Source organism: Leptinotarsa decemlineata, unplaced genomic scaffold (genome assembly GCF_025532065.1).
Source record: "Leptinotarsa decemlineata unplaced genomic scaffold, Ldec_3_MD MMD2_tig00001973_RagTag_RagTag, whole genome shotgun sequence".
Lineage (NCBI taxonomy): Eukaryota > Metazoa > Arthropoda > Insecta > Coleoptera > Chrysomelidae > Leptinotarsa > Leptinotarsa decemlineata.
This window is the reverse complement of record NW_027412572.1, coordinates 3,160,575-3,188,507: the sequence shown is the minus strand read 5'-3', so window position 1 is coordinate 3,188,507 and position 27,933 is coordinate 3,160,575. Positions and strand designations below refer to the sequence as shown.

The following is a 27,933-nucleotide window of genomic DNA, read 5'->3' as shown; positions in this document are numbered from 1 at the left end:
CACATTGTTTTTTTTTATTGTAAAAAGTGTGACAAAAAAGGGGTGGCAGCATTACTTCGAGCAAGACAGCTGCGCCCCTCCCGACGAAGCTTCTGTCAAATTGATGTCAATTTGATAGGAGGAGCCTGGACAAATGCGCCCGAGTGGGAAGCAACGTCCATATAATTAGAGAGAGAGTAATGTCATCGAACGCAACCTAGAAGAAGAAGTAGTCAATATTTTGAGGTTAGTTAGTTGTAGTACTAAACTTTTTGTGGTTATGTTTATGTATTTATACAAAATGAGTTTAGCAAAGATGTCCCTTTCATATTTTGAATATTATTGAACTAATTTGATGTCATTTGTAGTATAACTTATGAATTGAAATGATCCAAACTAATGGGTTTTATGACTTATGTCTCCAAGAATCATTCTTCTCTAAAGAAGACTTGCAGCAGGCTGTAAAAGAGTTATATGATGGTAAGTTAGGTTGCATTTACCTGCCTGAAATCGAGTGTACGAAAAAATATGACGTTTATTCTTCCCAAGTTGGTTATAGAACTGTTGCCGTAAATCAAGTAATAGACGATGAAAACACTGAGAACAAAAAGAAGCAAAAGAAGAAAAAAGGTGAACCTAGAGAAATTCAGGACATAGTACCAATTCCATTCGATTTAAAAATAATTCAGGACGTTGTTACCCAACTAGATCTGAAGAATTTTACTGTCCTGAATCGATTGACCGTTTCTTTTGCAAACCAAGAGTCTTTGCATAAGATAGTAAGTATATATCAATAGTTATTACTTTTATTGACTGATAAATTCACATACGTGGACTGTTGAAAAAAATAGGGTGAATATTCAAATTTTGTGGGCTACATAGATTTGATTAGTGATATTTTTGTGCGTGTTCGGTGGTTTTCTGCTATAAAAAAAAATGGATCAAAGAATGTGGATAAAATTATGTGAATGACAATACTCCCCCTGGGCGCCCCATCACGTCAACAACCGATGAAAATGTCGAGAAAGTGAAGAGAAGTGTTCTGGAGAATCTTCGAATCACTATTAGAGAAGTTACTGAGGATGTTGGCATGTTGGTTTGCTCATACCATGCAATTTTTCCGGAAATTTTGGGCATGAAGTGTGTGGCAGCCAAATTCATTTCAAAATTGCTGAATTTTTATGAAAAAAAACGGCGCAGGAGCATCTCTGGAATTGTTGAGTAATTTCAATGTTTAGGCAAATGCCTAAACTCATAAAACAGCTAAGTGATATTATGGAGATAAATAGAATACTACACGAGGAAAATGAAAAATTGTGAAAAAAAGTTGATGACATGAGTGTATCCAACTCACATTCTGAATATAGTTTGCTTGGAAGTGAAGATCTAATAACAGAAATTATAGACAGACAATCACGAGCGGCCAATATTATCATTTATAATGTGAATGAACCTCAGGGAAATCTCCACACTGAAAGATCAGCACAAGAAATAGAAACCATAAATAATATACTGCAGGACTTCAACGTCAATAGGGAAGAAATAAAACATTTCAGATTGGGAAAACCAACAATTACCAGAAATCAACCCAACAAGGTTATTTTCAAATCACAAGATGATACCAGTCATATATTGATGAATAAACAATCAATAAAAATACCCAGTGTGAAAATATCTAACGACCAAACTCCAAAACAAAGGGAGTATTTTTGTGAAGTGAAATCTAAATTAGATGAAATGAATGCAGCAGGGGATAACAATAGTACCATCAATTATATGAATGGAAAGCCCAAAATTGTGAGAAACAAAAATTTTAGTCATGTAAGAAAAAACCAGTAAATAACCCTGATATACAGTTGAACAGTGATATCATATACCTCAATGCACAAAGCCTACTGAAACATAAAGATAAAATTCAAGAAAGTATTGTTTGTTATGATCCAAAAGTAATTTTATTAAGTGAAACCAGAACAACTGAGGATATTGAAGATGTGGAACTTATAATGGAAAATTATACTTGCATCTGTTGTGATTCAAAAAATAGACATACTGGTGGCGTTGTCATGTATATAAATAAAAAATTCGAATTTTCTATTTTTAAGAAGTTCATACTGGAATTGAACTACCGGTGTAAAATTGTTGAAATTAACTTCAAATCTTCAATATGGTTGATCTGATGTTTATATCGTTCACCTTCTAGCTCTCATGCAACTTTTTTAGAAGATTTTGAGGTTGTTTGCGAGAAGCTTGTGTCATCTAACAATCGTTTTATTCTGGTAGTTGATTTTAATTTAAACTTATTAGAAGAGAGTTTCTATACAAAAAAAATCAAGAATATTTTCACAACCTATTGTATAAATCAAACAATAACTGAACCTACTAGAAAGACACTAGATACACAATCATTAATAGATTTGGTTTTGACTAATAACGATAATCCTGATATTTGGAAAGTGGCGGTGTGTCCTGTACACAAATCAGATGCCAAGAATCTGATTGATAATTATAGGCCAATATCTCTCTTGAATATTGGAACCAAATTATTCGAGATAATTTTGTACAACCGCATCTACTTGTCAACGAGACATATAATTTCTGTTTATCAACATGGATTCATGAATTCTCGTTCGACAATTAGTAATCTATCGATATTCATTCAATTTCTGTGCGAAACAATAGATAGTAGGGGTCAGGTGGATGTGGTGTATACAGATTTCTCGAAAGCTTTCGACAGAATAAATCACACACTTCTATTACACAAGCTCTCGAACGTAGGTTTTCCCAAATTGTATATAGCACTTTTGGAATCATATTTAGTCAACCGTAAACAGTTTGTTCAATACAATGGTTACAAATCGGAAGTGTATACGGCAACTAGCGGTGCACCACAGGGATCTAATTTAGGCCCACTGTTGTTCTTGCTGTACATAAATGACCTGTGTACATCTCACGAATGCAAGAGGCTTATGTTCGCCGATGATTTAAAATTATATACGTCCGTCACTTCTTTAAATGATTGCAGTTATTTGCAGATCCAGTTGAATATTTTTCATAGGTGGTGTATCAAAAATAAACTCCCAAATGTAAAGCAATGACATTTACCAGGAAAAGTAATAGTCTCCACTATGCATAGAATAGAATAGAAATTTATTCATCATTAAAAGATTTTAGACATATGGTACATACAGTATAAAACTTTATCAGACTAGTCAGAACCGAACATAAAGCAATTGTGCTTATCTATAGTTAGTGTATATATACATGTTATTAGAAGTTAAGTAGACATAATAAAAAGATGCAAGAACAGTGACAGATAATATATGCAAGTAGCTTAAATTAGTTAAAATTGTGAAATCTAATTTTTTTTTTTTTGTACAAGTAAAATAAAGTAACTATACAATAAATAGCTAGGGTTGAAGAAATTCTTCAGTACTATAAAATGCATTTTTGTTAAGGTAATCAAGTAAAGCACTTTGGAATTCAGTGAAATTACATGTGTTTCCAAATAGCTGAAGTGCTTTATTATAGCAGATGATACCTTGATAACTTGAGGATCCCTGACCAAGAGCCAGTCGAGAGTAGGGTAGTCGCAGTTCATTACCATTCTGAGTGTGATGTTTATGTATCATGTTATTTTTAATGTAGCTTGAATTATTTTTCTTGATATTCATTGTTATGATTAATATATACAGTGAAGGCAATGTTAAGAGTGCCAGTTCAGTAAGGTATTTCTACAGGATTATCTGTGACGTAGACCTGCCATACATCTTATTATCCTTTTTTGCATAGTGAATACTTTTGTCATATGGGCGGAATTTCCCCAAAAGGCCAGCCCATAAGACATTGCAGACTGTATGAGTGCAAAATATGTCAGTTTGAGTACCTGCAATGAAACAGTTCCCCGTAACTGTCTCATTACAAAACACAAGCTACTCATTTTTGAGGTAAGATTTTCTGCATGTAGTTCCCAAGTCAGTTTTTGGTCAATTGTAAGTCCTAAGTATTTAATATGACTGACCTGCTCTATAGATTTATGATCGATTCTTATGAGGGGACTGTAATCATATGTAGTATTTTTTTGTTGGAAGAGCATGAAGACTGTTTTGTTTATATTCACTTGTAAACCATTATTTTTACACCAGTGTGAGAATTCTTCTGCAGTTTTATTTGCAACTTCTATCGAGAGTGGAAGGTTGTTTTTTGCTACTATTAGGCTTGTGTCATCTGCATATGCTATAGTTTTATTTGGTAACAAAGATGCAAGTATTATATCACTCATAAAGATGATGAAAAATAGCGAGGCTAGTGTTGATCCTTGTGGGACCCCCATTGTAACAAGGGCAGGTTCTGATTTTACCGAATCAATAACTACTACCTGCATCCTGTTTTTTAGATATGAGGCAGCCCAGTCATTGGCTATCCCCCTAATCCCTATTCGGTTAAGTTTTGCCAATATTATTATTATTAATATAGTTCCAAATGTTCATTTAACGCCAAAAATTACTGACCACTCAATTATTTCTGTCAATTTCCTCTTTAGTCAATCTAACAAAGAAAGCTCAATAAGAAAATACAGAAATCTTTGTGATAATAATTTGAGTATAATTAAGAATAAGCGCATTTCTTGTAATTGAAGTTCAAAAACAATATTCCTTGATTTGACAATGAAGTTTTTATCAAAATCAAGAAACGGGATGAAGCCTATAAAATATTTGTGACTACGGTGGGAGATGAAAATTTAAAAATAATTAAATGGGAAAATTTTAAAAAATTGAGAAACGATGTGGTTATTCCATTGAAAATAAAGAAAGTTCAGTATTATTTTAACAAAATAGACAGATACAAGAATAATTCTCACTTGATGTGGAAGACCTTAAAAACACTTGTTAATAGTAATGATTATACATTTCCTAACCTAATCCAATTTAAAGATGAAGGGGTAGAAGTACTGAAAAAGGTGAACCTGACATGGCCGAAACTTTCAACCTATACTTTGTAAACAGCATCCAACATACAGTCCAAGGTATTGAGAATTCTGAACCATGGTTCAATTTGGATAATAATTAATATTTGTCCTTTAGCACCTTTAGATTGATTACCTTAAGAGATTTGAATGATATAATTGGGGCATTAGATAATAAATGTAGTATCCATGAAATCTTGAATTCTAAAATGTTAAAGCAAGTATTTGAAACAGCTGGTCATGCAATCCTCAATTTAATCAATACATCGCTACAGATTGGCCAACTGCCCGAATGATTAAAAATAAGTACCATTATACCCATACCTAAAGTTACAAACACTATAAAAGCAAGTGAATTGAGACCTATTAATACCTCACCGCCAATAAAGAAAGTTTTAGAAATAGCAGTATATTATCAATTATTAGAGTTTATTGACAAAAATCAAATCATGTTCAGCAATCAATCGGGTTTTCGAAAAAAACATTCTTGCGAAACAGCACTACAGTTATCCTTAACTAAATTTACTAATGAAACAGATAAAGGTAAATATGTTGTAGCTGTCTTTTTAGATTTCAAAAGGGCCTTTGAAACGATTGATAGAAGTATTTTGCTTCAGAAGCTGAGAAGATATGGGATTGAGGGGATGGTTTATGAATGGATAAATAATTATTTATCAAATAGGAAACAGAGAGTACGTGTGAATGATTATTTCTCATCATATATAATAAATCACACAGGAGTGCTACAAGGTAGTGTGCTTGGTCCCCTATTATTCATTCTGTACCTGAATGATATTCAATTATTTACAGACTGTGAGTTCATCAACTTATTTGCAGATGATACCTTATTGGCCTGTACTGGAGTAAATTTAGAAGAAACTGTTGGCAGAATGAATAAAGTTCTAGGGAAAGTAGAAAAATATTTGAAAACCGATAAAATGAAACTTAACGTTAAAAAAACAAAAGCAATGATAATTACTACTGAATTCAAATATAATCAAATAAATACAAACAACATAAATATAAAAATTGAAGGTGAACGTATAGAAATAGTAACATCAGTGGAGTATTTGGGATTTCAACTTGATAATTGCTTATCATTCGACGACCACTTCAAATATATTGAAAAAAAGATTGCAAAAAAATTATATTTTTTCTCAAGAATAGCCAATAACTTATCAACAGATACAAAAATTATGGTATATAAATCAATAATCCAACCCCATTTTGACTACTGTGCATCTATTTTATTCTCTTTTAATTTGAACAAAGTGCAACAAATACAAAACCTACAAAATAGAGCAGGGGTCTCCAAACTACGGCCCGCGGGCCAAATTCGGCCCGCCAGTGTCATCAATCCGGCCCGCGACAGCCAATGATTTACTGCCATCAATCTGGGCCGCGACAGCCAATGATTACCTAATTTTCGTTACTATTGCTGTGATAAGTTGAAGAAGAAAACAGAATGATAATTACTCGGTTTTATTTACTTGCAAGGTAAAACTTAACGACAGAAATGATGACAAAGAAAACTTGACTCAAGTATAAGCATATTAATAACTAACAACTAATTGAAATGAATCACAGTGAAACAAAAACACTAATGAGATTTATGTAATTGTGATTTTCCACCGACAATACTTTGTAGTTGTGGATCAATTTTACTTGTACCAATTATCGAAAGAGATTTAAGATGCTCCTCGGTTAATTGAGATCTGTTAACATTCTTTGTGTACTTCATCTTGGAAAACGTTTTCTTACACAAGTAAGTAGTACCAAAAACAGAAAACAACCCACGAGCAAATTTATGCAAATTATTAAATTGTTCCAGTGAAAGACTCCTATAAAATTTCAACAAAGATGAATTTTGATGTTTGTTCTTAAGCATATCACTGCACCGTAAATCAATAATTTCCATTTGGACTTCCGAAGCCAGGGTTTCAATGTCAGAATCAAAAGGATTTTGAAAAAGCTCAATTTCATTTGCAATGACATCAAAATCTGAAAAACTAGTATCAAAATTTAACTTCAAAGCACTCAAAGTTTCGATTGCAAAATTGACGGGAAATTCAGTCTCTGTAGTGTGGCTGAATATTTCACATGTTTCAAAATGTGTGAAACATTTTTTACGTAATTGCGATTGAAATAGTATTATTTTCTGCCTGAAGGATTTGATATTGGTGTATAAATCAGGGAGAAGCTGATTTGCTCCTTGCAATCTCAAATTCAGTTCGTTCATATGATTTGTCAAATCGACATCCATTCACTATTTTCTAAATCGGCAAAAGGGCGCTGCTTCTCATTTGAAAAAATTTCGATCTCTGCTCGAAGTTCAAAAAAGCGCTTAAGGACTTTTCCGCAACTAAGCCAGCGTACGGCAGTATGATATGGTAAATCATTTTCTCCAATCTGTTGAATAAACTCGCAGAATTGTCGGTGATTCAGCCCAGTGGATCTGATGAAGTTAACAACTGATATGATTGGTTTTAGAACTTCAGACATATCCAAACATTTTCCGCACAAGGACTGTTTATGAATGATACAATGTAAGACTAATGGCTTTGAACCACCATCATTTTCTACAGCCTTTGACACAAGTGCAACCACTCCTTTATTTTTACCATACATATTTTTGCCTCCATTAGTTGTTATAGATTTCAAATTTCTCCATCGATTTTTTTTTATTAATGGCATTTTCAACTCCCTTAAAAATATCTGCCCCAGTTGTCATGCCGTGAATACTATCAATATCAAAAAGTTCTTCATACACTTCATAGCTTTTATCTACTCCGCGAAAAAAAATCAACACCTGAGCAGTATCTGACACATCCGTTGACAGATAGTTGAGATGATATATTTTCTGCGATGTCTTGCACCCTCCGAGCCACGGTGTTTGCTGACAAACTGACACTTTTAAATAAATTTACCTTTTCGGGGAATATTTCTTCGGCTACTGCAATCAAGCATTCTTTTATCATTTCTCCATCGGTGAATGGTTTGCCACGTTTTCCGATTTCAAGAGCCACACGAAAGCTGGCGCGAGTTGCAGACTCTTGTTCAGTATTCGCTTTGGTAAACAAAGATTGCTGCGATTTGAGTCCGCGTTTCAAAGCTTCAAATTTTTCCTTCCGCAAACTTCCTGTATACTTGGAGTAACTTTGAAGATGTTTCGATTCATAGTGTCGTTTAATGTTATAGTATTTGAGAATAGCTATGGTTTCATTACAAATTAAACATAGCGCCTTATTACTGGATTCAATCACAAAATACTGAAAGTTCAATTTTTCTTGGAACGTTCTGCATTCACTGTCGATTTTTCGCTTCTTTTCCATACAAATCAAAATACTTTTATTGACGGGTGTTACTTTATTTCACAATGGACAGTTTCGCTTCCTTTGCCTTTCCTACGCAGACTAACTCGCAGTTGCGCCGCTAGCCTTTTTATATGCAATTATTACTGCCATCTCGAGGTGATCGGAATACACTAGCTAGAACCAGAACTTTCTCGAACCAACGCGGTAATTCCAAACATTTAAATACGCCTATTGCCACCTAGCGGGTAGCTGAAAAAGGTAGTACATAGTACCACTACTCGCCACTAGATGTCGTTAAGTGTCACAATACACAATAATAATTCAAATGCAAAAAAAGCGTAATTTTGCTTAGGTCACGCACTTTGTGACTATCCTAGTCTAGAAATGTAGTTAAGGTCAGAAATTGGCCCTTGGAACAAACTGAAAAAATCATTATGGCCGGAAGGCTCCAAAGTTTGGAGACCCTTGAAATAGAGGAATAAGAATAATTTTAAAATGTAATGGGTGTACACCAATTTCTACCATGCTATCTGCTCTACAATGGCTCTCAGTATCCAAAAGATTATTCTATTGTTCCTTGGTTTTCGTTTATAAAATATTAAATAAAATTACCCCACCATACTTGCTATCATTAATAACTTTCAATAAGGACATTCATCACCATTCTACTAGGCACAACAGCCACATTCATATAAATAGAACAAATACAAGAAATAGTATGAACAGTTCATTGTTTAAAGGTTTTGTCCAATTCAATGATGTACCTGATTCAATTAAATCTACTCTATCATTAAAGATTTTCAAGAGCGAACTGTTAAAATATAATCATGATGGAAATTGAAAAATTTATTTTTGTTCAGTTAAAATGATGTAGGTACGTATATAAAATCGTATTATTTATATAAATTTTGTTGATTATATTATATTTTACGTTAGCTAAGCTGTATATTAGGGAATCCTAATTCAATAATAATAATAATAATAAATATACTTTATTGTCTGAAGATACAATAATCTTATCGACAAAGTGTAGACATTCATAAAACTTGATATATCATGGTTCACATGATATTGTCAATAAAATATAGGACTATCAATTAATTTAATTTTCAATTGGTTGTAACTAGTATTAAGATAAATAAATTAAATAACACATATAACATACTGAGCTGATGTTAGACGTCAGTGAACACTGTCTCAAAAAATTCCGTAATACTATATAAAGCCAGATCCAGAAGAGAAGTTTTCAATTTTTTTCTGAACACAGCATATGTTTCAGAATGTTTTATTTCTGTTGGCAGATGATTGAATATTTTGGCAGCATTATATATGCATGAATTTTTTATGAAATTTGTTTTTAGGATTGGAAGTTTTATGTCATTTCTCTGGCGGGTGATTCCATCAGCGAACTTGTAAAGTGTTTTGTTTTTATATACTAGACAGGCAGTTTCGAGAATGAACAATGAGGGCAGAGTTAACAACTTACGAGTTTTGAATAGTTCTTTACAAGATACCCTGGGAGCCGCCTTACAAAGATAGCGAATTGCACGTTTTTGAAGAACAAAGATTGAGTTAAAATGTACTTGATTACAGACTCCCCAGAAAGCGATTCCATATCGAATGTGCGATTCGATCAAGGCATGATAAACCTGCATTGCTGTCGCTGTACCTAGTTCATTTACAACGATGCGTAGTGCATAACCACCCGAGGCGATCCTTGAACCTAGCTGTCTAACATGATGCTGGAAGTTTAGTTCCCCATCCATGTGCATCCCTAGAAACTTATTACATGCATTATTTCTTATTGCACCATCACCCAGAGGGATATCTGGCAAAGCACAGTGGAATGATACGCAGTTAGTTTTTTTAATATTGAAGGAGAGTAAATTAGCATCGCACCACTCTTTGATCTTTGTAATCCCTAAAACTATTTTTGAGTGCAAGTTATCAGCATCTTTATCGTACCATAGAATGGTAGTGTCATCAGCAAAGATTGTGAAAGAACCGTCGGTTGTAACATTTACTAAGTCGTTAAAATACAGTAAGAACAAAATTGGTCCCAGCACTGAGCCCTGAGGAACCCCACACTCGACGGAACCTCCATCTGAGAGCCTATGTGTTCTCACAACCTGAGTTCTCTGTTTAAGGTAGGATTCTATCCAATCATAACTCTGCTTTCTGAAACCATACTGGTTTAGTTTACGCAGTAGAATTTTATGGTTTACACAGTCAAATGCTTTTGACAGGTCGCAAAACACCGCCGCACATGCGTCTCCACGGTTTAGTGTAGTGTACAGTTCATTAAGGAAGACAAACATGACATCTCCAGTTCCTTTCCTAGCCTGAAAGCCAAATTGCTGCCTATTTAGAATTTTATTTCTTTCCACGAACTCCATTATTCTTACCTTTACTAGTTTCTCAATGATTTTACCAAGAATTGGTAAATTGGTAAATTTGGTCATTAATATCACCATTAATGTTGGTCATTAATATCATCACCTTTATAGATTGGAATTACTATATTGGTTTTTAGGAAGTCCGGATATGTTCCCGTCACAAACGAGTTGTTAATAAGTTGGACTAGTAATTCTAAAACGAAAATAGGCATGTTTTCAATGATACTAACTGAGATACTGTCATACCCACAACACTTTTTGTTTTTTATGCTACTAATAGTAGCCATAAGTTCTTGTAAATTGGTGTTGTATAATATCAACACCAATAAAAAAAAAAGATAATGCACCTGCTCACTCGTTATTGATTATTCATAATTTTTTGGCCAAAAACAACACAATAATCATGCTTCAGCCACCGTATTCAATCCCCTGAGACCTTTTCCTGTTCCCGAGATTGAAGAGACCTATGAAAGGACAGCATATTGCGATGATTGGGGAGATAAAAACCGAATTGCTGAGAGAGCTTGAAGGCATACCAAAAAATGTATATCAGAACTGCTTCCAGGATTGGAAAAAAAACACTGGCACAAATGTATTATGTCTGAGGGGTACAAAATAGAAATTGATGAATAAATAAAAAAATTTGAGAAAAATGAAAGTCCACTTAATTTTTTCAACAGACCTTGTATTCTTATCTTAATATTACAACATACATCTATCTATTTAATAATCTTAACTATTTTTCAGACAAAATCACCAAACTATAAGAAGTTTCACATAATAGCGGCTGCTCCTACAACTCATACAGCATTTGCGGTAAGTGTCATACACATATATTTGGGTAAACATACATTCTTGATTGATTCATTCATTCATTCTTGATTCAACCTGTTCTGTATCTAATGATAAATTCAATAAACAAATAATTAGCACACCAATGGGATCAGCAAATTCATCAATTTTATTCAATTATACTAGTTTACAGCCAATTTACGACTGTAATGCCGAAGGCAGTTCTTTGTTAATTTTTGGTCCCTAAAGACAAAAATGATAGTAAACATTTCCTAACACGTAAGATTTTTGCTTTGCAAATTTGCTTTTCCCCTAAATTGAGGAAATTGTTTAAAATCTGGCAACACAGACCAAAATAGCTTACCATAAGTATTTTGGATTTGTTGTTAGTGAGCAAGATCGGGATTGGGCTCCTCACTTATTTTGCCAAACCTGTGCAGGAAGTCTAAGTAACTGGTTAAATGACAGATGCTCTTCTATGCCTTTTGCAGTTCCAATGATTTGGCGAAAAACAACAAATCATTACAACTGTTACTTTTGCATAACAAACGTGTCTGATTTTTCAAAAAAGAGCAAACACATAATTGTATACCCGGATATTCCTTCTAAAAGAAGGCTGGTTCTTCATGGAGAAGGTTTACCAGTTCCAACACTACGGCAAATTGGGAAGAAGATTTGGAAATGTATGATGATCAGGCAGGTTCCCATGATGTGCCAAAAAGACAGTCCTTGTTTTCCCAAGAGTGAAGGAAGAATATCCCATTTAATCGATCAACCTGAATTAAATGAACTAGTTCGGGACCTCCACTTGTCCAAAGAGAATACTAAACTATTAGGGTCTAGATTACAACAATGGAATTTACTAGCCCCTAAAACCAAAGTTACAATATTAAGGAACCGTAACCATGAGCTATCCCCGTTTTTTACTATGCAGGATACAATTTGTGTTTGTGTAAATCTATGGTGTGATGGAATAATTAGGATTTGCACATAACCCGGACGAATGACGTTTATTTATAGATTCGTCTAAAACAAGTTTAAAAGTCGTTCTGCTTCATAATGGTAACAAAAGACCCTCTATTCCTCTTGCACATCCAATTGCCATGAAGGAAACACACGAAAGTATGTCACTTGTTCTAAATGCAATAAGTTATAATAAGTATAAGTGGGAAATATGTGGTGACCTAAAAGTCATAAGACTATTAATGGGCCTTCAGGACGGATTTATGAAATGTTGCTGTTTTCGTTGCCTTTGGAACAGTAGGGCAACACAACCATTATCAAGTAAAAGAACGGCCTCTGTGAGACAAATACAGGGTGTTCCTTAAACACATGCTAATATTCAAGGAGGTAATTCTTAGACCCATTTTAAGAAAAAAACTTCCTATGGAAGTATGTCCTAAACGCCTTAACTTTTGAGATACAGGGTGGCAAAGTTTTCAAAAATAATCAGTTTTTTAATAATAACTGAGATAATTTTGTAGACATCTTTGGCATATTTGGTACATATGTTCCATGCCCCAAGGCGCATTTTCTGATGTACACAAATTTGTATTTTTTCAAACAGTGGCATCCCTACGGGTTTCGTATTGAATATTTTTGGGGAAAAAGTACTACGCCAATACTTTCTTTTCAAAATAAAATCATTTTTAAAATCCTCATTTATTTTTGAGAAAATTTGATCTCTTGGTATTTCTTTGTCCGACGCATTAACGGGAGTTTTATACACAAGAGTTTTAAGGTGACCCCATAAAAAAAAATCTAAACTGTTGAGATCGGGGGATCTTGCTGGCCATTGCTGAGGTCCTCCGCGACCTATCCAACGATTAAGATAAACTGTATTTAAATGGTTTCGGACAATTACACTGAAATGAGCAGGGGCGCCATCGTGCATGTACCATATTCGATTCCTTAACGCAAGTGGCACATCTTCCAATAACCTAGGTAAGTCTTCTTCGAAAAAATGTAAATAAGAACGACCATCAAGGCGTCCTGGTAGGAAAAATGGGCCTATTAGATGATCACCTATAATTCCTGTCCATACATTAACCGAAAATTGGTGTTAGAAATGGGTTTCGGTTATTGCATGGGGATTTTCTTCAGCCCACACATGATTGTTATGGAAATTTTGAATGGCATTCCGAGAAAAATTTGCTTCGTCTGTGAACAAAATTTGTGTCTCAAACTGCGGATTTAGTGCAATACTTTGTAGATACCACTGACTGAAGTTCACACACTGTGGAAAATCTCTGGGGAATAATGCCTGCACTCTTGAAATATGGTATGGATATAACAAAAAATCAACCAAAATACGCCAAATAATTTGATGACAAATATCCAGAGTTCTAGCGATCTTCCTCGTACTCGTCTCAGAATGTTCCTCAATTTCTTGCAGCACCGCTTCCTCAATTTCAGGAGTTCTTACTACACGAGGTCTACCTTCCGGAGTCCCTTTCTTGAAACTACCAGTTTCCCCAAGTCGACGATGAATATTTGAAAAGGTTCGGCTATCTGGTAAGGCACGATTAGGATATCTTTCCTGATAAATGCGCCTGGCTTCTGTTGCATTACCATCGGCAAGGCCATATACGTAATGCATTTGCGCCATTTCCGCATTCGTATAATTTACCATATTTACTGATATTCAGAAAAACAGCGGACTACCAAAATAACTTCAATAACACTTCAAAATCAATCAAAATCAATCAAAATCAATCAAAACACCAACACCTTACTTTAAACCAACATCAATATTAGCTACTGACGTTTGTACATACAGAGAATTCGTTTTTTATTGCTATGGTGGGTACGCTGTTTTTTCTGCTTTTAATCTTTGAAAGAAATCACATATTTACAAACTCCATATTTCCAGGAGTTGCAGTAAATAAATTCTGCTACACGTCATTTATTCCAGGATTACTAAATTTATGTTTTCAAAAATTATTAAGCGGTGCTGCGTTATTACGTAATTTTAATTGAGAACAGTGCATCTGACAACAAACAAATACCTTTTAGATCCTCAATTATTTTGCAACAAATCTGATCTCTTAGTTTGCTTTCAGTCGATGCACGATACCGCATCAGATTTTTAAGGAATTTATCCTTAAGTAAAGCGATTTTTAATTTTTTGAGCGAAAACCATGCCTCGGACAGAGAAAACCCAGCAAATCAAATGTGTTCAAAAATGTATGGAGATTTTAAAAATAATTTTTAATTCAAGATAAAGCAGTGGCGTAGTATTTTTTTCGCCAAAAATATACATTTCAAAACTCGTACGTACGCCACTGGCAGAGAAAATTAAGAAAATTGTACATCAGAAAATGCGCCTTGAGGCATGGAACATATGTACCAAATATGCCAAAGATGTCTACAAAATTATCTCAGTTATTATTAAAAAACTGATTATTTTTGAAAACTTTGCCACCCTGTATCTCAAAAGTTAAGGCGTTTAGGACATACGTCCATAGGACGTTTTTTCCTTAAAGTGCGTCTGAGAATTACCTCCTTAAATATTAGCATATGTTTAAGGAACACCCTGTATATTCCAGGTCAAGCTAACGTGAAGAATATACCTCTTGTTAATCCCAAAAACGTTTTGTTACCTCCGTTACACATTAAACTGGGGTTAATGAAAAATTTTGAATGCGTTTAAATTTCTTAAACACATTTTTCCAAAATTACGTGGTGCAAAGCTCAAGGAAGGTATATTTGTTGGAAGACAAATTAGAAAACTACAAAGTGATCAACAGTTTGATCAAAAACTAAGTAATGTTGAATCATCTGCATGGAGTTCTTTCGAAAGAATTGTTTGGGAGTTTTTAGGGAACAAGAAAGTAGAAAATTACGAAACTCTTGTAGAAAAACTAGAAAACTACTGCAGAATGGGATATCACATGTCTTTCAAAATCCATTTCTTGCACTCCCATTTGAATTTTTTCCCAGAAAATTTGGGTGCTGTCGTCGATGACGAACAAGGGGAAAGGTTCCACCAAGGCATACTGACAATGGAGCAACTTCACCAAGGCAGATGGGATGCAGCAATGATGGGGGATTATTGTTGGTTTCTTATGAGAGAAAACGATTAAACATACAGGGTGTAACTAAATAAGTGTAAAACATTTAAGGAGGTGATTCCTCATCTAAAAAAAGATAGGATCCTTCATATAAAGAAATTTCATTGGAGCATCTCTTGTTAAGATACAGCCCCTTAAAGGGGGTACATAAAATTTGTATAACAATTTTTTTCACAACACTAAAAAAGTTACAATATTGAAATTAACCTGACGTTTTGTACTACCAAAAAGACACTTAGCCAGAGGAAAGGGGTGGAAAACGCAACCCCTAAAATTTATTTCCGAGAGCCTGTTTCATTCTAAACAAAAAATGTCTCTTGGGTTTTTTGACCAAAATAAACCAGTTTGCAGCAAAAAATTATTTTACGAACAACTACAGAGATACATCGTCATAAATGCGAAAATACAAAACTAATCTATCTAGTAGGTCGCTATCAGCGTTAGTGACAATTAAATTGGTATGACGCTGTCAGTTTGTGAATTTTTGAAATTGAATTAATACTAACTATTTTGTGTTGTTGTTCTGTTCTTGATTTGTTACTTTAATAATTCACTTGTTATTAAAATGGCATACACAAATGAGGAAATGGCTGATATGCATTACGTTTACGGTCTGTCGCAGGGGAATGGGCTAGAAGCTTCTAGAAGATATGCTGAAATGTATCCTCAACGGCAGCATCCTTCACGTAGAATATTTGCTCAACTTCATCAACGATTACAAGAATATGGTTCATTCGACAAAAGAATGCAGGATTGTGGTCGCCATCTAGAAGTACGAACACCACCAGTACTAGAAAGATTGCTTTTCAGCTAAATTTGAATCATATGACGGTATTTCGAATTTTAAAGGAACAACTCTTATATCTTTACCATCTGCAACGAGTACAGGCACTGTTACCGCAAGACTTTCCGAACCGTCTTGAATTTTGCAATTGGATGTTGGAAATGGTTAGAAGAAATTGTGACTTTCAGAAGACTATAGAATTCACAGACGAATGTAGTTTTTCTCGAGACAAGATTATTAATTTCCATAATTACCACATATGGGCTGATGAAAACCCTCACGCTATTGTCGAAACTAACCATCAAGAACAGTTTTCTCTTAACGTGTGGCTCGGAGTTATTGGGGATGATTTTATTGGGCCTCATTTTCTACCTCCTCGATTAAATGGTGAGGCATACGTTCAATTTTTAAGAGAAGTGTATCCAGTACTGCTGGAGGAAGTTCCTTTGGGCGTCAGAAGGGATATGTTTTTTATGCATGATGGGGCTCCCGCCCATTTTAGTCAAGTAGCACGTCAGCATTTAACTGAAACATATGCAAATCAGTGGATAGGTCGAGGAGGACCACCTATCTGGCCCGCTCGCTCCCCGGATCTCAATTCTCTCGATTTCTCTATTTGGGGCCATTCACAGCATTTGGTTTATCGTACTCCTGTTCGCGATGTAGAGGACTTAAGAAACCGCATCATCGATGCGTGCAGGGTTTTCAGAGAGACTCCAGGAATATTTGAGCTAATAAGTGGCTCAATGCGCCGACGTCTAGACGCATGCGTAATGTCTGAAAGTAGACATATTGAACATTTACTAAGATTTCTACATGTTGTGTGTTTTGTTATTAATAAATTAGTTTTGTTTATTACCCTTTAATCGTTTAATGCAGGTACTAACTACAAAATAACAATAAATCCAGTTCGCATTTATGACAATGTATCTGTTGTGTTTGTTCGTAAAATAATTTTTTGCTGCGAACTGGTTCATTTTGGGCAAAAAACCCAAGAGACATTTTTTGTTTAGAATGAAACAGGCTATCGGAAATAAATTTTCAAATGGTAAACAAATAATAAGACAAAAAGTTACATTGGAAATAAATTTTAGGGGTTGCGTTTTTCACCCCTTACAACCATGGGGTAAACCAAATAAATTACTGGCTAAGTGTCTTTTTGGTAGTACAAAACGTCAGGTTAATTTCAATATTGTAACTTTTTCAGTGCTTGTGAAAAAACTTGTTATACACATTTTATGTACCCCCTTTAAGTGGCAAGAGATGATCCAATGATGTTTCTTTATATGGAATATCCTATCTTTTTTTCGATGAGGAATCACCTCCTCAAATGTTTTACACTCATTCAGTTACACCCTGTATAAACGAAAGTCAACATTTGCAACAAGGTTATGCACAAAAGAGTTCATTTAAATTTTTTTTCATGTGTATTGTAAATAAAGTATGTTATCCTCAAAATATATTGTTTTTTCTTGTTTTGATCTTATATTTCCCTATAATATGTGATAATTTTTGTAACTATAACTCAAAATCTTCACGTGATGGAAAATTTTTGATGTTGAAGTCGCAGTGCAGGATGATTTAAACATGTAAAGCCATTATAATATTAGTCGTTTTTTTTTTTGTTTTTGTTGGCTACTGTTATTTATGATGTAATCGGCTGATACTTGATGAAAATCAATAAAACATCTAACATTAACATAAGAAAAGGAGAGAAAGTGTACAAACTCATTTAAATAAACATATGATGAATGAAATTACTTTAGTAACAGTTTTCACATTTGAAAATGCTAATACATACACATTTACCATATTATATTTTTTTGTATTTGCCTTTTAGATTTATTTTTAGTTTTTTCATACAGTAAATAATTATTTTTCATTGCAGTTCACATGTGGGTCATTCGAAGCAGATATTTTCACATTCAATCCAGAGAACAAATTCGGCTTGAGATTGGGCAGAAAATTTTACAATCAGTTAATCGACAGAGGTTATCACTTCGAGCTACAGTACAGTCATGCGATAAAAGATTCTACAAGTAGGAAAAATCTGATCCACGCTTCACACTTATTTCATTCTTTCGGCAAATCAAAGAATGTATTCTTTTCCAGTGGAGCTGACTGTCCGATGTACATCAGAAGTCCTTATGATATCGTGAACTTGTATCCTTTTTTACATTTGGAAAGCGAAAACTATTTGGAAAAGGCCTGTATACTATAAAAAGCACCTCACTGCACTCCTAAGTAGACCTTTCTACTGATATTGGGATAACCGCATAAGTGAAAACTACATGTATAATAGTTCATTGCGAATATTTCACATTGACAACTCGATATTTAGTTCAATTCAATGGTTAGTAACAAAGTTAGGAAGCGTTTCATAGCAAATACTTCTACTTCTCCATCTTTGCACAAAAGAAAACTGTATATCGTGAGGCAACATACTAAATAATATTATGCCGTTATATGCAAGTGATTCCTTAAATGTCATATGTTTTGAAGTAGTTAATGAATTTCTCTTTCATGTTGCATAGTTATGAACAATTGATTCATGTTTTGCTCCCACAGAATATATTTCGAGCAATACGTGAGTAAGCCAATGAATAGTAAACAGTCCTGACAACGTCTAAACTGAAAGCACTTCTATGATCTGTCGTATTGCAAATATTGCTTGATTCATTTTTTTGCAGCCATGATCGATATGGGGCTTCCAAAACAAGTTTTTATCTATAAACATACCAGGGAGTTTGGCTGTTTTCGAGAGTTGTATGTTGTTAAGTTTCACTGTCTTCCCTAACGAGAAGCCTAAATGAACCGTTTTGCTTTCATTTAGTTTCAGTTGATTTCTATCACACCAAGAATCATTTCATCCATGACTAAGAATGTTGTTTTCTAGCTCCTCCGCAGTATTAGGTAGTGGACCTAAAATGGTTCCCTGCGTTACCCCAAGGAAAATATCTTGAATATCAGAAACTGCAATATTCACAGTCACTATCATTTTCCTATATACTATACAATAAAGCAATCAAGTATATAAATAACATTCCCACCATAGTCAACGTACCTGATAAAAAAACTAATTTCAAGATGTCCTACTATACCATATAACACAGATATTATTTACGCCAACATCCAGAGTTTATACGCAAACTTTGATCAGCTAGTTCATGATTTCGTTTGCTACCACCCCTCAATTTTACTTCTTAGTGAAACAAAAACTACAAAAGACATGGATGATTTTGAAATTGACATTCAGGACTATAAAGTTATAAGATGTGATGTGATATACCTTCGTGATGACTATAGTTTTCAGGTTGACAAAAAAATTAATGTCGACTCGGTCTATCGGTGTTTGGTTATAAGAATGAAGTTTCACAGAGAATATAATATTTCTTAGTTCATTAATTGTTAAAGGCGCGAATTCAGTGTAATTAGCTGATATAACAAGGTAGTCATGGGTCCATTGCTGTACATTTTGAAAAACAAGTTATTTCATTTACACTATATATGAAATATCAATTGAAATTATTAGCAATGTCTATTTCCTTATTTAAAATTACATTTCGATTATTAATCTCAAACTGAATATGGCTAACATCTTGTTTTGGCTCAACAAGTTTTTTAAGACACTTCCACATTTCCATACTATTATTTTCATTTTTGTCTATAGTTTGTTCAAAATATAATCTCTCTTTTTCCTTTAGTAAAACAACATATTGATTTTTAATGATCTTATAGACATTCCAAGTTCTTCTTTTAGACCACCCTCGCAATGCCTAAAATTGTAATATGCATTATTATGCTCACGTCTTTTTTCTTTAAGTTCATCATCAAAGTAGGGTACATAATTACTTTTGAGATATATTGTTTTCTCAGGGACAATTTTATTAACAATTGTTGACACATTATCAATTAATTCATGTAAAATATTATCGACATTAACTGAGTTATTGTTCCAGTTACAAGAGATTAATTGCATATTTATATTATGATACTCTTGATCTGTAAATTTTCTAAAAGTAATTGATTTTTCAGGCAATCGAAAGTGTTCAGTGGATAAATTAATGGATATAATGCCATGCTCGGAGATGTTAGGTTCATTCACAACTGCTCTAACATTATCATAATTTGTAACAACATAATCAATTAAAGTTTTTGAATCACCACAACATCTCGTATAATCCTGAACAACTTGATCTAACCCATACATATTAAATAGTGTTTTTATTTTTTGCTCATAATATTCATTACTAAAAAAATTGAAATTAAAATCACCAATCAATAAACATCTTTTACCATCAGAAAAATGTTTTTCTATCACATCCTCCAGAGCATCAATAAAAACAGGCTTACTGGAACTTGGAGACCTATAAAGACCCCCAATGTTCCATATATTATTACCTATTTTGATTTTTATGAACAGACACCAATAAACCATGTCAGTTATATGAGTTTTACTTGACTTAACTTCAACTACTTCAAATACCTAGGCTTAATCGTTGATGAACTTAAAAAAACACTTCCAGTATATGTGTGATAAAATTTCTAAAAAATTGTTTTTCTTTACTAGAATTAGTAGACAATTAACATTCCAATCTAATTTGACTGTTTATAAAACAATAATCCTACCACACTTTGATTACTGTGCTTCTTTGATATCATTACTAGACGGTAATTCTATCTCTACTCTACAAAAATTACAAAACAGAGGAATGCGCTTGTTATTAAAATGCCATAAATATACTCCTATATTATCAATGATTAATATTCTGAATTGGAGACAGTACAAGATAGATTACAATATTTTTCTATGATATTCATATTAAAAATACTCCCTGGAAATCGAGATGTCAACTACTTATCTCATTTTATAACAAACACCTTTAGACAGCTGATCGTTGATATTTTTCCTCTGAAAAAATGCCGTGAAAAAGTCAGGAAATCTCCAGTAAATTGGTTTGATGATTCTTTGAGGGAAAAAAGAGACAAACTCTCCACTCTCAAAGCTATTTCAGAGGTCAGCAAAAAACCTGTCGACATTGCTGTCTTCAGGAGTTTCAAGAAAGATTATAATAAACAATTGAAAAACAACAAATAGCTAGCTTATGACAATTTCATTTCGTCAGCTAAGAATAAGTGTAAAGCGTCATGGAAAATTATAAATTTCGAAAGAAATAAAAATAAAAATGCAAGCAACCTCCAAGATGACTCCTTGTCTGCTGAGACTTTCAATGAATTTTTTGTTGAAATTGCCGCAGACATAATAAAGTCAATTCCTGCAACGTCGGACACGGAACTCTTAAACTATCGTAATTTTCCTACCCCCAAACAGTTCATTCTTTCTATCTCCGGTCACAGAACATGAAGTCCTAACTACCATAAATAGTCTAAAAAACTCAGGTTGCTTGGATTCTTACGAACTAAACAGCTTCGTCATCAAGGAAGTAGCTGATATAATTGTAAAGCATATCACCTCCCTCATAAATCTGATTTTCTTGTCCGGTATCTACCTGGATGCTTTCAAAATATCGAAAGTCTTACCTCTTCATAAAAAAGGGAACCTTTCGGATACGAATAATTACCGACCAATAACTATCATCTCTATCTTCAGTAAAATAATCGAGACTCTCCTGAAACAGCGTTTATACAACTATTTTGAACAAAACAGGTTTTTTACCGACTCACAATTCGGATTCAGAAGAGAGAGATCAACGTCGCAAGCTGTTTGAAGGTGGTGAGTGATGTGATCGAGGGCCTTGAGGAGGGCAAGATAACCGCCATCACACTCTGCGACTTATCTAAGGCGTTTGATTGCATCTCTCACTCTATACAAGCTGTCACATGTAACAGCTGTACATCTAATTATAAACCTATCAAACATGGAGTGCCCCAGGGCTCAGTCCTCGGCCTTCTATTGTTCATCATTTACATCAATGATCTACCTATTTTTTTACATCCCTATAAGTCCGTTTTATTTGCTGACGATACTACGCTCATCTTTTCAGGTGACACCTTGCCGGATTTACAACAGTCTGTAAAAATTTCACTCTCAAGTGCTGAAACGTGGTTTTCATTAAATAAACTAAAACTGAATAATGAAAAAACAAAGAATCTCATCTTTTGTTTGTCTAGCACGATGTCGAGTGATAACAGTGTGAAATTGTTAGGCATAAACATAGATAGTAAATTATCTTGGCAAAATCATACGGATGACCTACGAGGAAAATTGGCCAGCTCAATTTTTTTGCTCAACTGAAGCCAATTACAAGTTTTCCAACACTCAAAAATGTATATTTTTCATTATTTCACTCTGTCATTACTTATGGGATTGTACTCTGTGGGAACGCCTCTAGTGCTGTAGATATTTTCCGACTTCAAAAAAAAGCAATCAGGATTCTTGCCAATGTGAGTTTTCGGGATCACTGCCAGCCCCTTTTTGCACAATTACGCATATTGCCTTTGCCTTCATTATTCATTTTCTCGGTTCTGCTCGAGATCCACAAAAATCGAATGTGTCTGCACAAACAATCCGATATTCATAATCATTATACCAGAGCTGCAGGCAATATTCGTACTGATCGTTTTCGCTTAACCAAATCACAGAAAAACTCTCTAAATTATAATCTTTACAACCTGTTACCGCAGGAATACAAAATCCTATCAAACAATAAATTCAAGAAGCGCTTAAAAGAATTTTTACTAACAATTCTATTTGTAACAATTTTTTCCAATAAGTTTATATAGAATACTCAATAATGAGATTTGCCGTTGAGTTATCTATATCTTCATGTGGACCCTTTTTACAAATAGTAATAACTATGGCTGTTTTGAAGACACTCGGAAACACGCCTTCCATTATAGAGTGATTAATTAAATTCAATAAAATTTCAAATATAGATGGAATGACATTTCAGAACTTTTGTTGTTATATTGACTAAGCCACTCGATTTTTCATTTTTTAATTCGGTCATTGTTGAAACTAGTTCAGTTCTTTAAAAAACATTGTGTATTATTAGTAGGATCACCAAAGCAAGTTAGAATAACATAATGTTTAGTATCAATCTTTGAAACTGGATAGACACAGTTTAGAGCTTGCTCTTCTAAGTGCAAAAATTGAAAAAACAAGCTCTGAGCCAAATGATGCTCTTAAGGAATCATTTCATAAGATATAACACATGTTTAGGATGAAGAAAGAAGCAAAGAACGTTGATATAAATGACAAACCAGAGTGGGTCCATTATAGAACCCCGAAGAACTACATGTATGAAAGGTCTTATGGGAAAAGCTTTTTCTATCAATCATTTCAAGTAAAGTGAAATTGAAGTTTTCCATGAATATTCAAATACAAACATTAAGAATGTTTCATTTTTAAGAACTGTACATACTTTTCTTATATTTAATCTAAACCTTGTTTTTTATTTTCAATTGTACTATTATTTGGAGTGGAGTTTTCCTTAATTAAATTTCAGAGGTTTTATTTTTGGATTGAATGAACTGCAATGTAAAAACGCAATTTCACACTGCCCAAGGAAAGTTGTAGTAAATTCAGGTAAGTTGTTTCTATATTCAACGTTTCGGCATTTTATGCACATGTAAAATATGAGTCTCTCAAAACCAACATGTCAAATAGTCATTACTTTTATACTTTGAAAATGGTTGATTGATTCGACCGTTACTTATACCTTTAAATTTTGAGCCTTTAAGGGTAGGTATGGGTGTACCCCAAGGGTCCATTCTGGGCCCAATCCTTTTTTTTATTCTATATGTAAACAATATAGACTGTTGTTTCTGAAGTTCATTATACAGCTTATGCTAACGACATTTCTATAATCTCAGCACCAGATGACAAAATATTGAAAGGCAAATGTGCTTCTGCAGTTGAACAAATATCAGATTTTTTTTTCAATTATCATGATTTATTTTTTAATTCGGATAAAACAAATACTATTCGTTTTCATAATAAAAAAAAAGGATAAAAGACTTCAGTTTCAGTGTTGATAATGCGACTTAATCAAAATCGAATAAAAGTGTTAAATTCCTGGGTATTCTTCTTGACGAAAACTTTAATTGGAATGCCTCATTGCCAACATCTAATTTCTAAGCTTAACTCAATAAAATTTCTATTTATGAATCTGCGGATGGTTTTAACTACCACTCAACTAATGAGCAATTATTATTTTCAAGTTGATTCAAGACTGAGGTACGGTGTCTGCTTCTGGGGTGGGTCATCCATGACTCATAGTGTATTCTTTGCTCTAAAACGCATTATACGGTGTATTGCAAATGTCTCAAGGAGAGAATCTTGCAGACAAATTTTCAAAAATTATCACATCTTGACAATTATATCAGTTTATATATTTGAAATATGCATTTACATATTCAAAAACAAAACACATTTCAAAATGAATAAAAATGTTGATCACCATGACACTAGAACAAAAAATAGATTTCATGTGCCATATGCAAGACTAGGAGTGACTTCATTTGCACCAGTATAAATTGGAATAAAAATATTTGACAAACTGCCCGATCATTTAAGGGAAGAACATAATTATGTGATGTTTAAGAAAAATTTGAAGAGTTTTTAATTGAACAATGTTTTTATTTATTAAATGAATTTTTAGATTAGATAAGTAGGGTATTTTAGTTTTAAGGTGAAGTTTTCTACTTGTATGTTTCTTTTACTCTGTCTTTATTTTTATTTCTTTTATTGACAATTCCTATAGAATGTATATTGTCTACATGGAAAATACAGTATAATTATTATTATTAAGATGCATAGTAATTCCAAAAACTATACCTTACGTTTTGATCTCCACAAACTTTATGTGAGAAATATCATGACATGTTTCGCTAACAAGTTTATCGATTTCCATTGCTTCCAAATGATTCAGTTCCAAACCTTATTTTCTATGTGTAGGATTTCGACCTCTTCGTTAAAGATATGGTTTTCTTCTCAAAGATGATTTGAATAAGTTGAACTTGTTTTCTTATTTATATAGCTGATATCTGAAGAATTACCTGAGGTATCTATCGTAATAGACTATGCCAAATCAAAATGAAATCCTTTATTTTCCCGTTTGACAATTTTATAAGTAATTGTATTAGAAACGGCCAATGAAAGCTAAATTATAATAAAGATAAATTGCAGTAAATGTACTTGAAATCATGAATATGACCAAATATTAGGTTGTTTTAAAAGTTTCGTTCGCTTTCATGAGTCTAATTTAATCTATAATTTCTCAGTGAATACTTATTCAATCCAATCGAAATAAGCGACATTTGAATCAGTACACTTTTGCCAGTTTTTCTCTTCTTCTTTTTTATAGCTGTTAATTTTTTGTGTTGATTTCGTATTTGGCTTGTGATGTTGATGTTCAAGGCTTTGAAGATGTTTGTTAATTAACAAAGATGGACTGCGTGCACATAAACTAACAAACATATTCAAACCCCTGAACTTCAACCTCACTTACAAGCCAACCAAATACGAAAATAACAACAAAAATAAACAGCTATGAAAAAGAAGAAGACAAAAACCTAAACGGAGTGTACAGCGTACAATGCTCGGATTGCAAACTAAGCCAAACTAAGAAAAAACTGATCCAAAGGTACGACGAGCACAAAAAGGCATACATGAACCCAATAACATATAAATTAAACCTCGCAACACACACTATACTAAACAAACATAAATTTCCCCCACCAGAGAACATAAAACTCATAAAACAAGTCAATAAAGGAGACCGTATGGACATCTGGGAAAACAAACATGCATACATTTAAAAGTCATAATTTACTTATCAAGGAACAAATACAAATCAAAACACAACAAGACCTAACATTCAATATGCTGCACAATACAATACACATTCCTAAGTGAACCTAGAGAAAATCCAACACAAAGGATATTACCGGATGTAACCCAAATAGAGGTAAATTTACCGGCAGTACCTGCAGTAAGGCGTTCTAACCACATAACAAGAACAAACAAGGAGATAAAACGTTCAGTTTTGGGCCGTCAGATAGAGTGAGGACAGAGAGAGGTCGGACTGGCGCCGTTATGTGTTACGTTTCCAAGCGGTTTATCTTCCCATAAGAAGTTATCACTTCAAAAATCGCTAATCGAATGTAGGTAGACTGCGCAATTTGAACATTCACCTTATTTTTTGAATAGTCCACGTATAAAACACCAATTAGGTAGAAAATAGTTTGTATGAACACGCCTGAGGAAGATATTGCGTAGCGAAACACATATTACGGTTTTTTAAACCGCCCAGTGAAAATCTCACATTAAGTTACGGATTCTCATCAAGTATCGGCCAATTCCATAAAAAATCTACGACATATTTCCCCAGGCCATACCCCCCATAGCAATTTAGTCAGGTAAACGCATTGTTGACAGGTGTAAGATGAATTTATTGAAAATACATATGAATCCGTTAAAATCTGTCTGTTGAAATCTGTTTTTCCGTTAACTAACTGTCGTCCTCCTACGAACGACAACGAGGTCTTATTTTTCCACGGGCGATTCCTAGCACGGGATTTGGATCTGAATACATCAACATTTTCTTTGCAGTGCATTGTAACTAAAGGTTTGACTAATTTCTTGTTTCAGTTGGAAGAAGACACGGCAAGTCGGTGATGTTTGTGGAGAATATCGACAGAGACACAGAACAGGATGTTATGATGTTAGAAAATAGTGAAGAGGAGGTGGAAATTGACCAGCCCAAGCACAAAAAAACTAAAATTTGATTTTGTTTCAACCTTATTTTTTGTATCAATATTTAAAATGAGTTGTTATTGTTGTATTATTTCTGTTTAATAATAAGTTTTTTATTACATAACGAATTTTCCTCATTTGATGAAAATGAATAACACTATCCATTGTATTACCTATTTAAGAGCTACATGGTAGTTTCATCAGTTGAACTGGTACATCAAACTATTCTACAATGTCTTCAGAGGTTCATACATCTCGGAGAAAGATAAACTCAAAAAGTATGAACATCTGAAGAGGAAGAAATATCAAAAATCGACAGCATTCAAACCTGAATGAAAATAATGATACTGAATACAGTCAACTCCAAAAATAATTAATTGTCAATAATAATGAAAAATGCTTCGAAAATTTATCTCTTGATCGACAATAATAGAAACAATCCGTGGATGGATACCTCTCTGTAGAAAAAAATTCATATGGTCATCTGGCGTCCTTCTTTGAATTAGGTTGGTTCTAGTTCTACAAAATGCAGGTTTTAAAACGCCAGGATCATGGGCAGTTGATATAGTGCCTTCTGATTTTTTGAGGATACCTCTGCATTGATAAATCCTCTGTTCTGGTTTCAACTTCGAAATGATCCAAATCTGTCCTGAACCATCACAAATCTTTTTTTTTTCTCTAAGTTGAACTGATGAGTATTCATGTGGAAATTTGTATGGGTTGGTTTCTAAGATATTTTTTTTGTTTATTGAATTTTTTTAGTTAGTGATTGAGATTAGGTAAAATTTGAACTGGATTTTCGACTACAAGGATACACTACATAATGAAATGAACACGATCAACAAGTATTTTATCGTCTTCATCATCATCTTCTGACGATGATGAGCCAATACTTCAAATTCTTAGCGCTGC

General features: G+C 33.7%; 1 protein-coding gene across 1 annotated transcript; it reads left to right on the top strand.

Annotated features, from left to right (window-relative positions):
• The first annotated feature begins 227 nt into the window (after positions 1-227).
• On the top strand, positions 228-27,145 carry Rpp30 (ribonuclease P protein subunit Rpp30). The gene is made up of 6 exons (XM_074176581.1): positions 228-459; positions 529-758; positions 11,400-11,468; positions 18,190-18,464; positions 23,771-23,850; positions 26,917-27,145. The coding sequence occupies exons 1-6, from the start codon at positions 366-368 to the stop codon at positions 27,051-27,053; spliced, it is 885 nt and encodes a 294-aa protein (XP_074032682.1). The 5' UTR covers positions 228-365; the 3' UTR covers positions 27,054-27,145.
• The last annotated feature ends 788 nt before the right edge of the window (positions 27,146-27,933 follow it).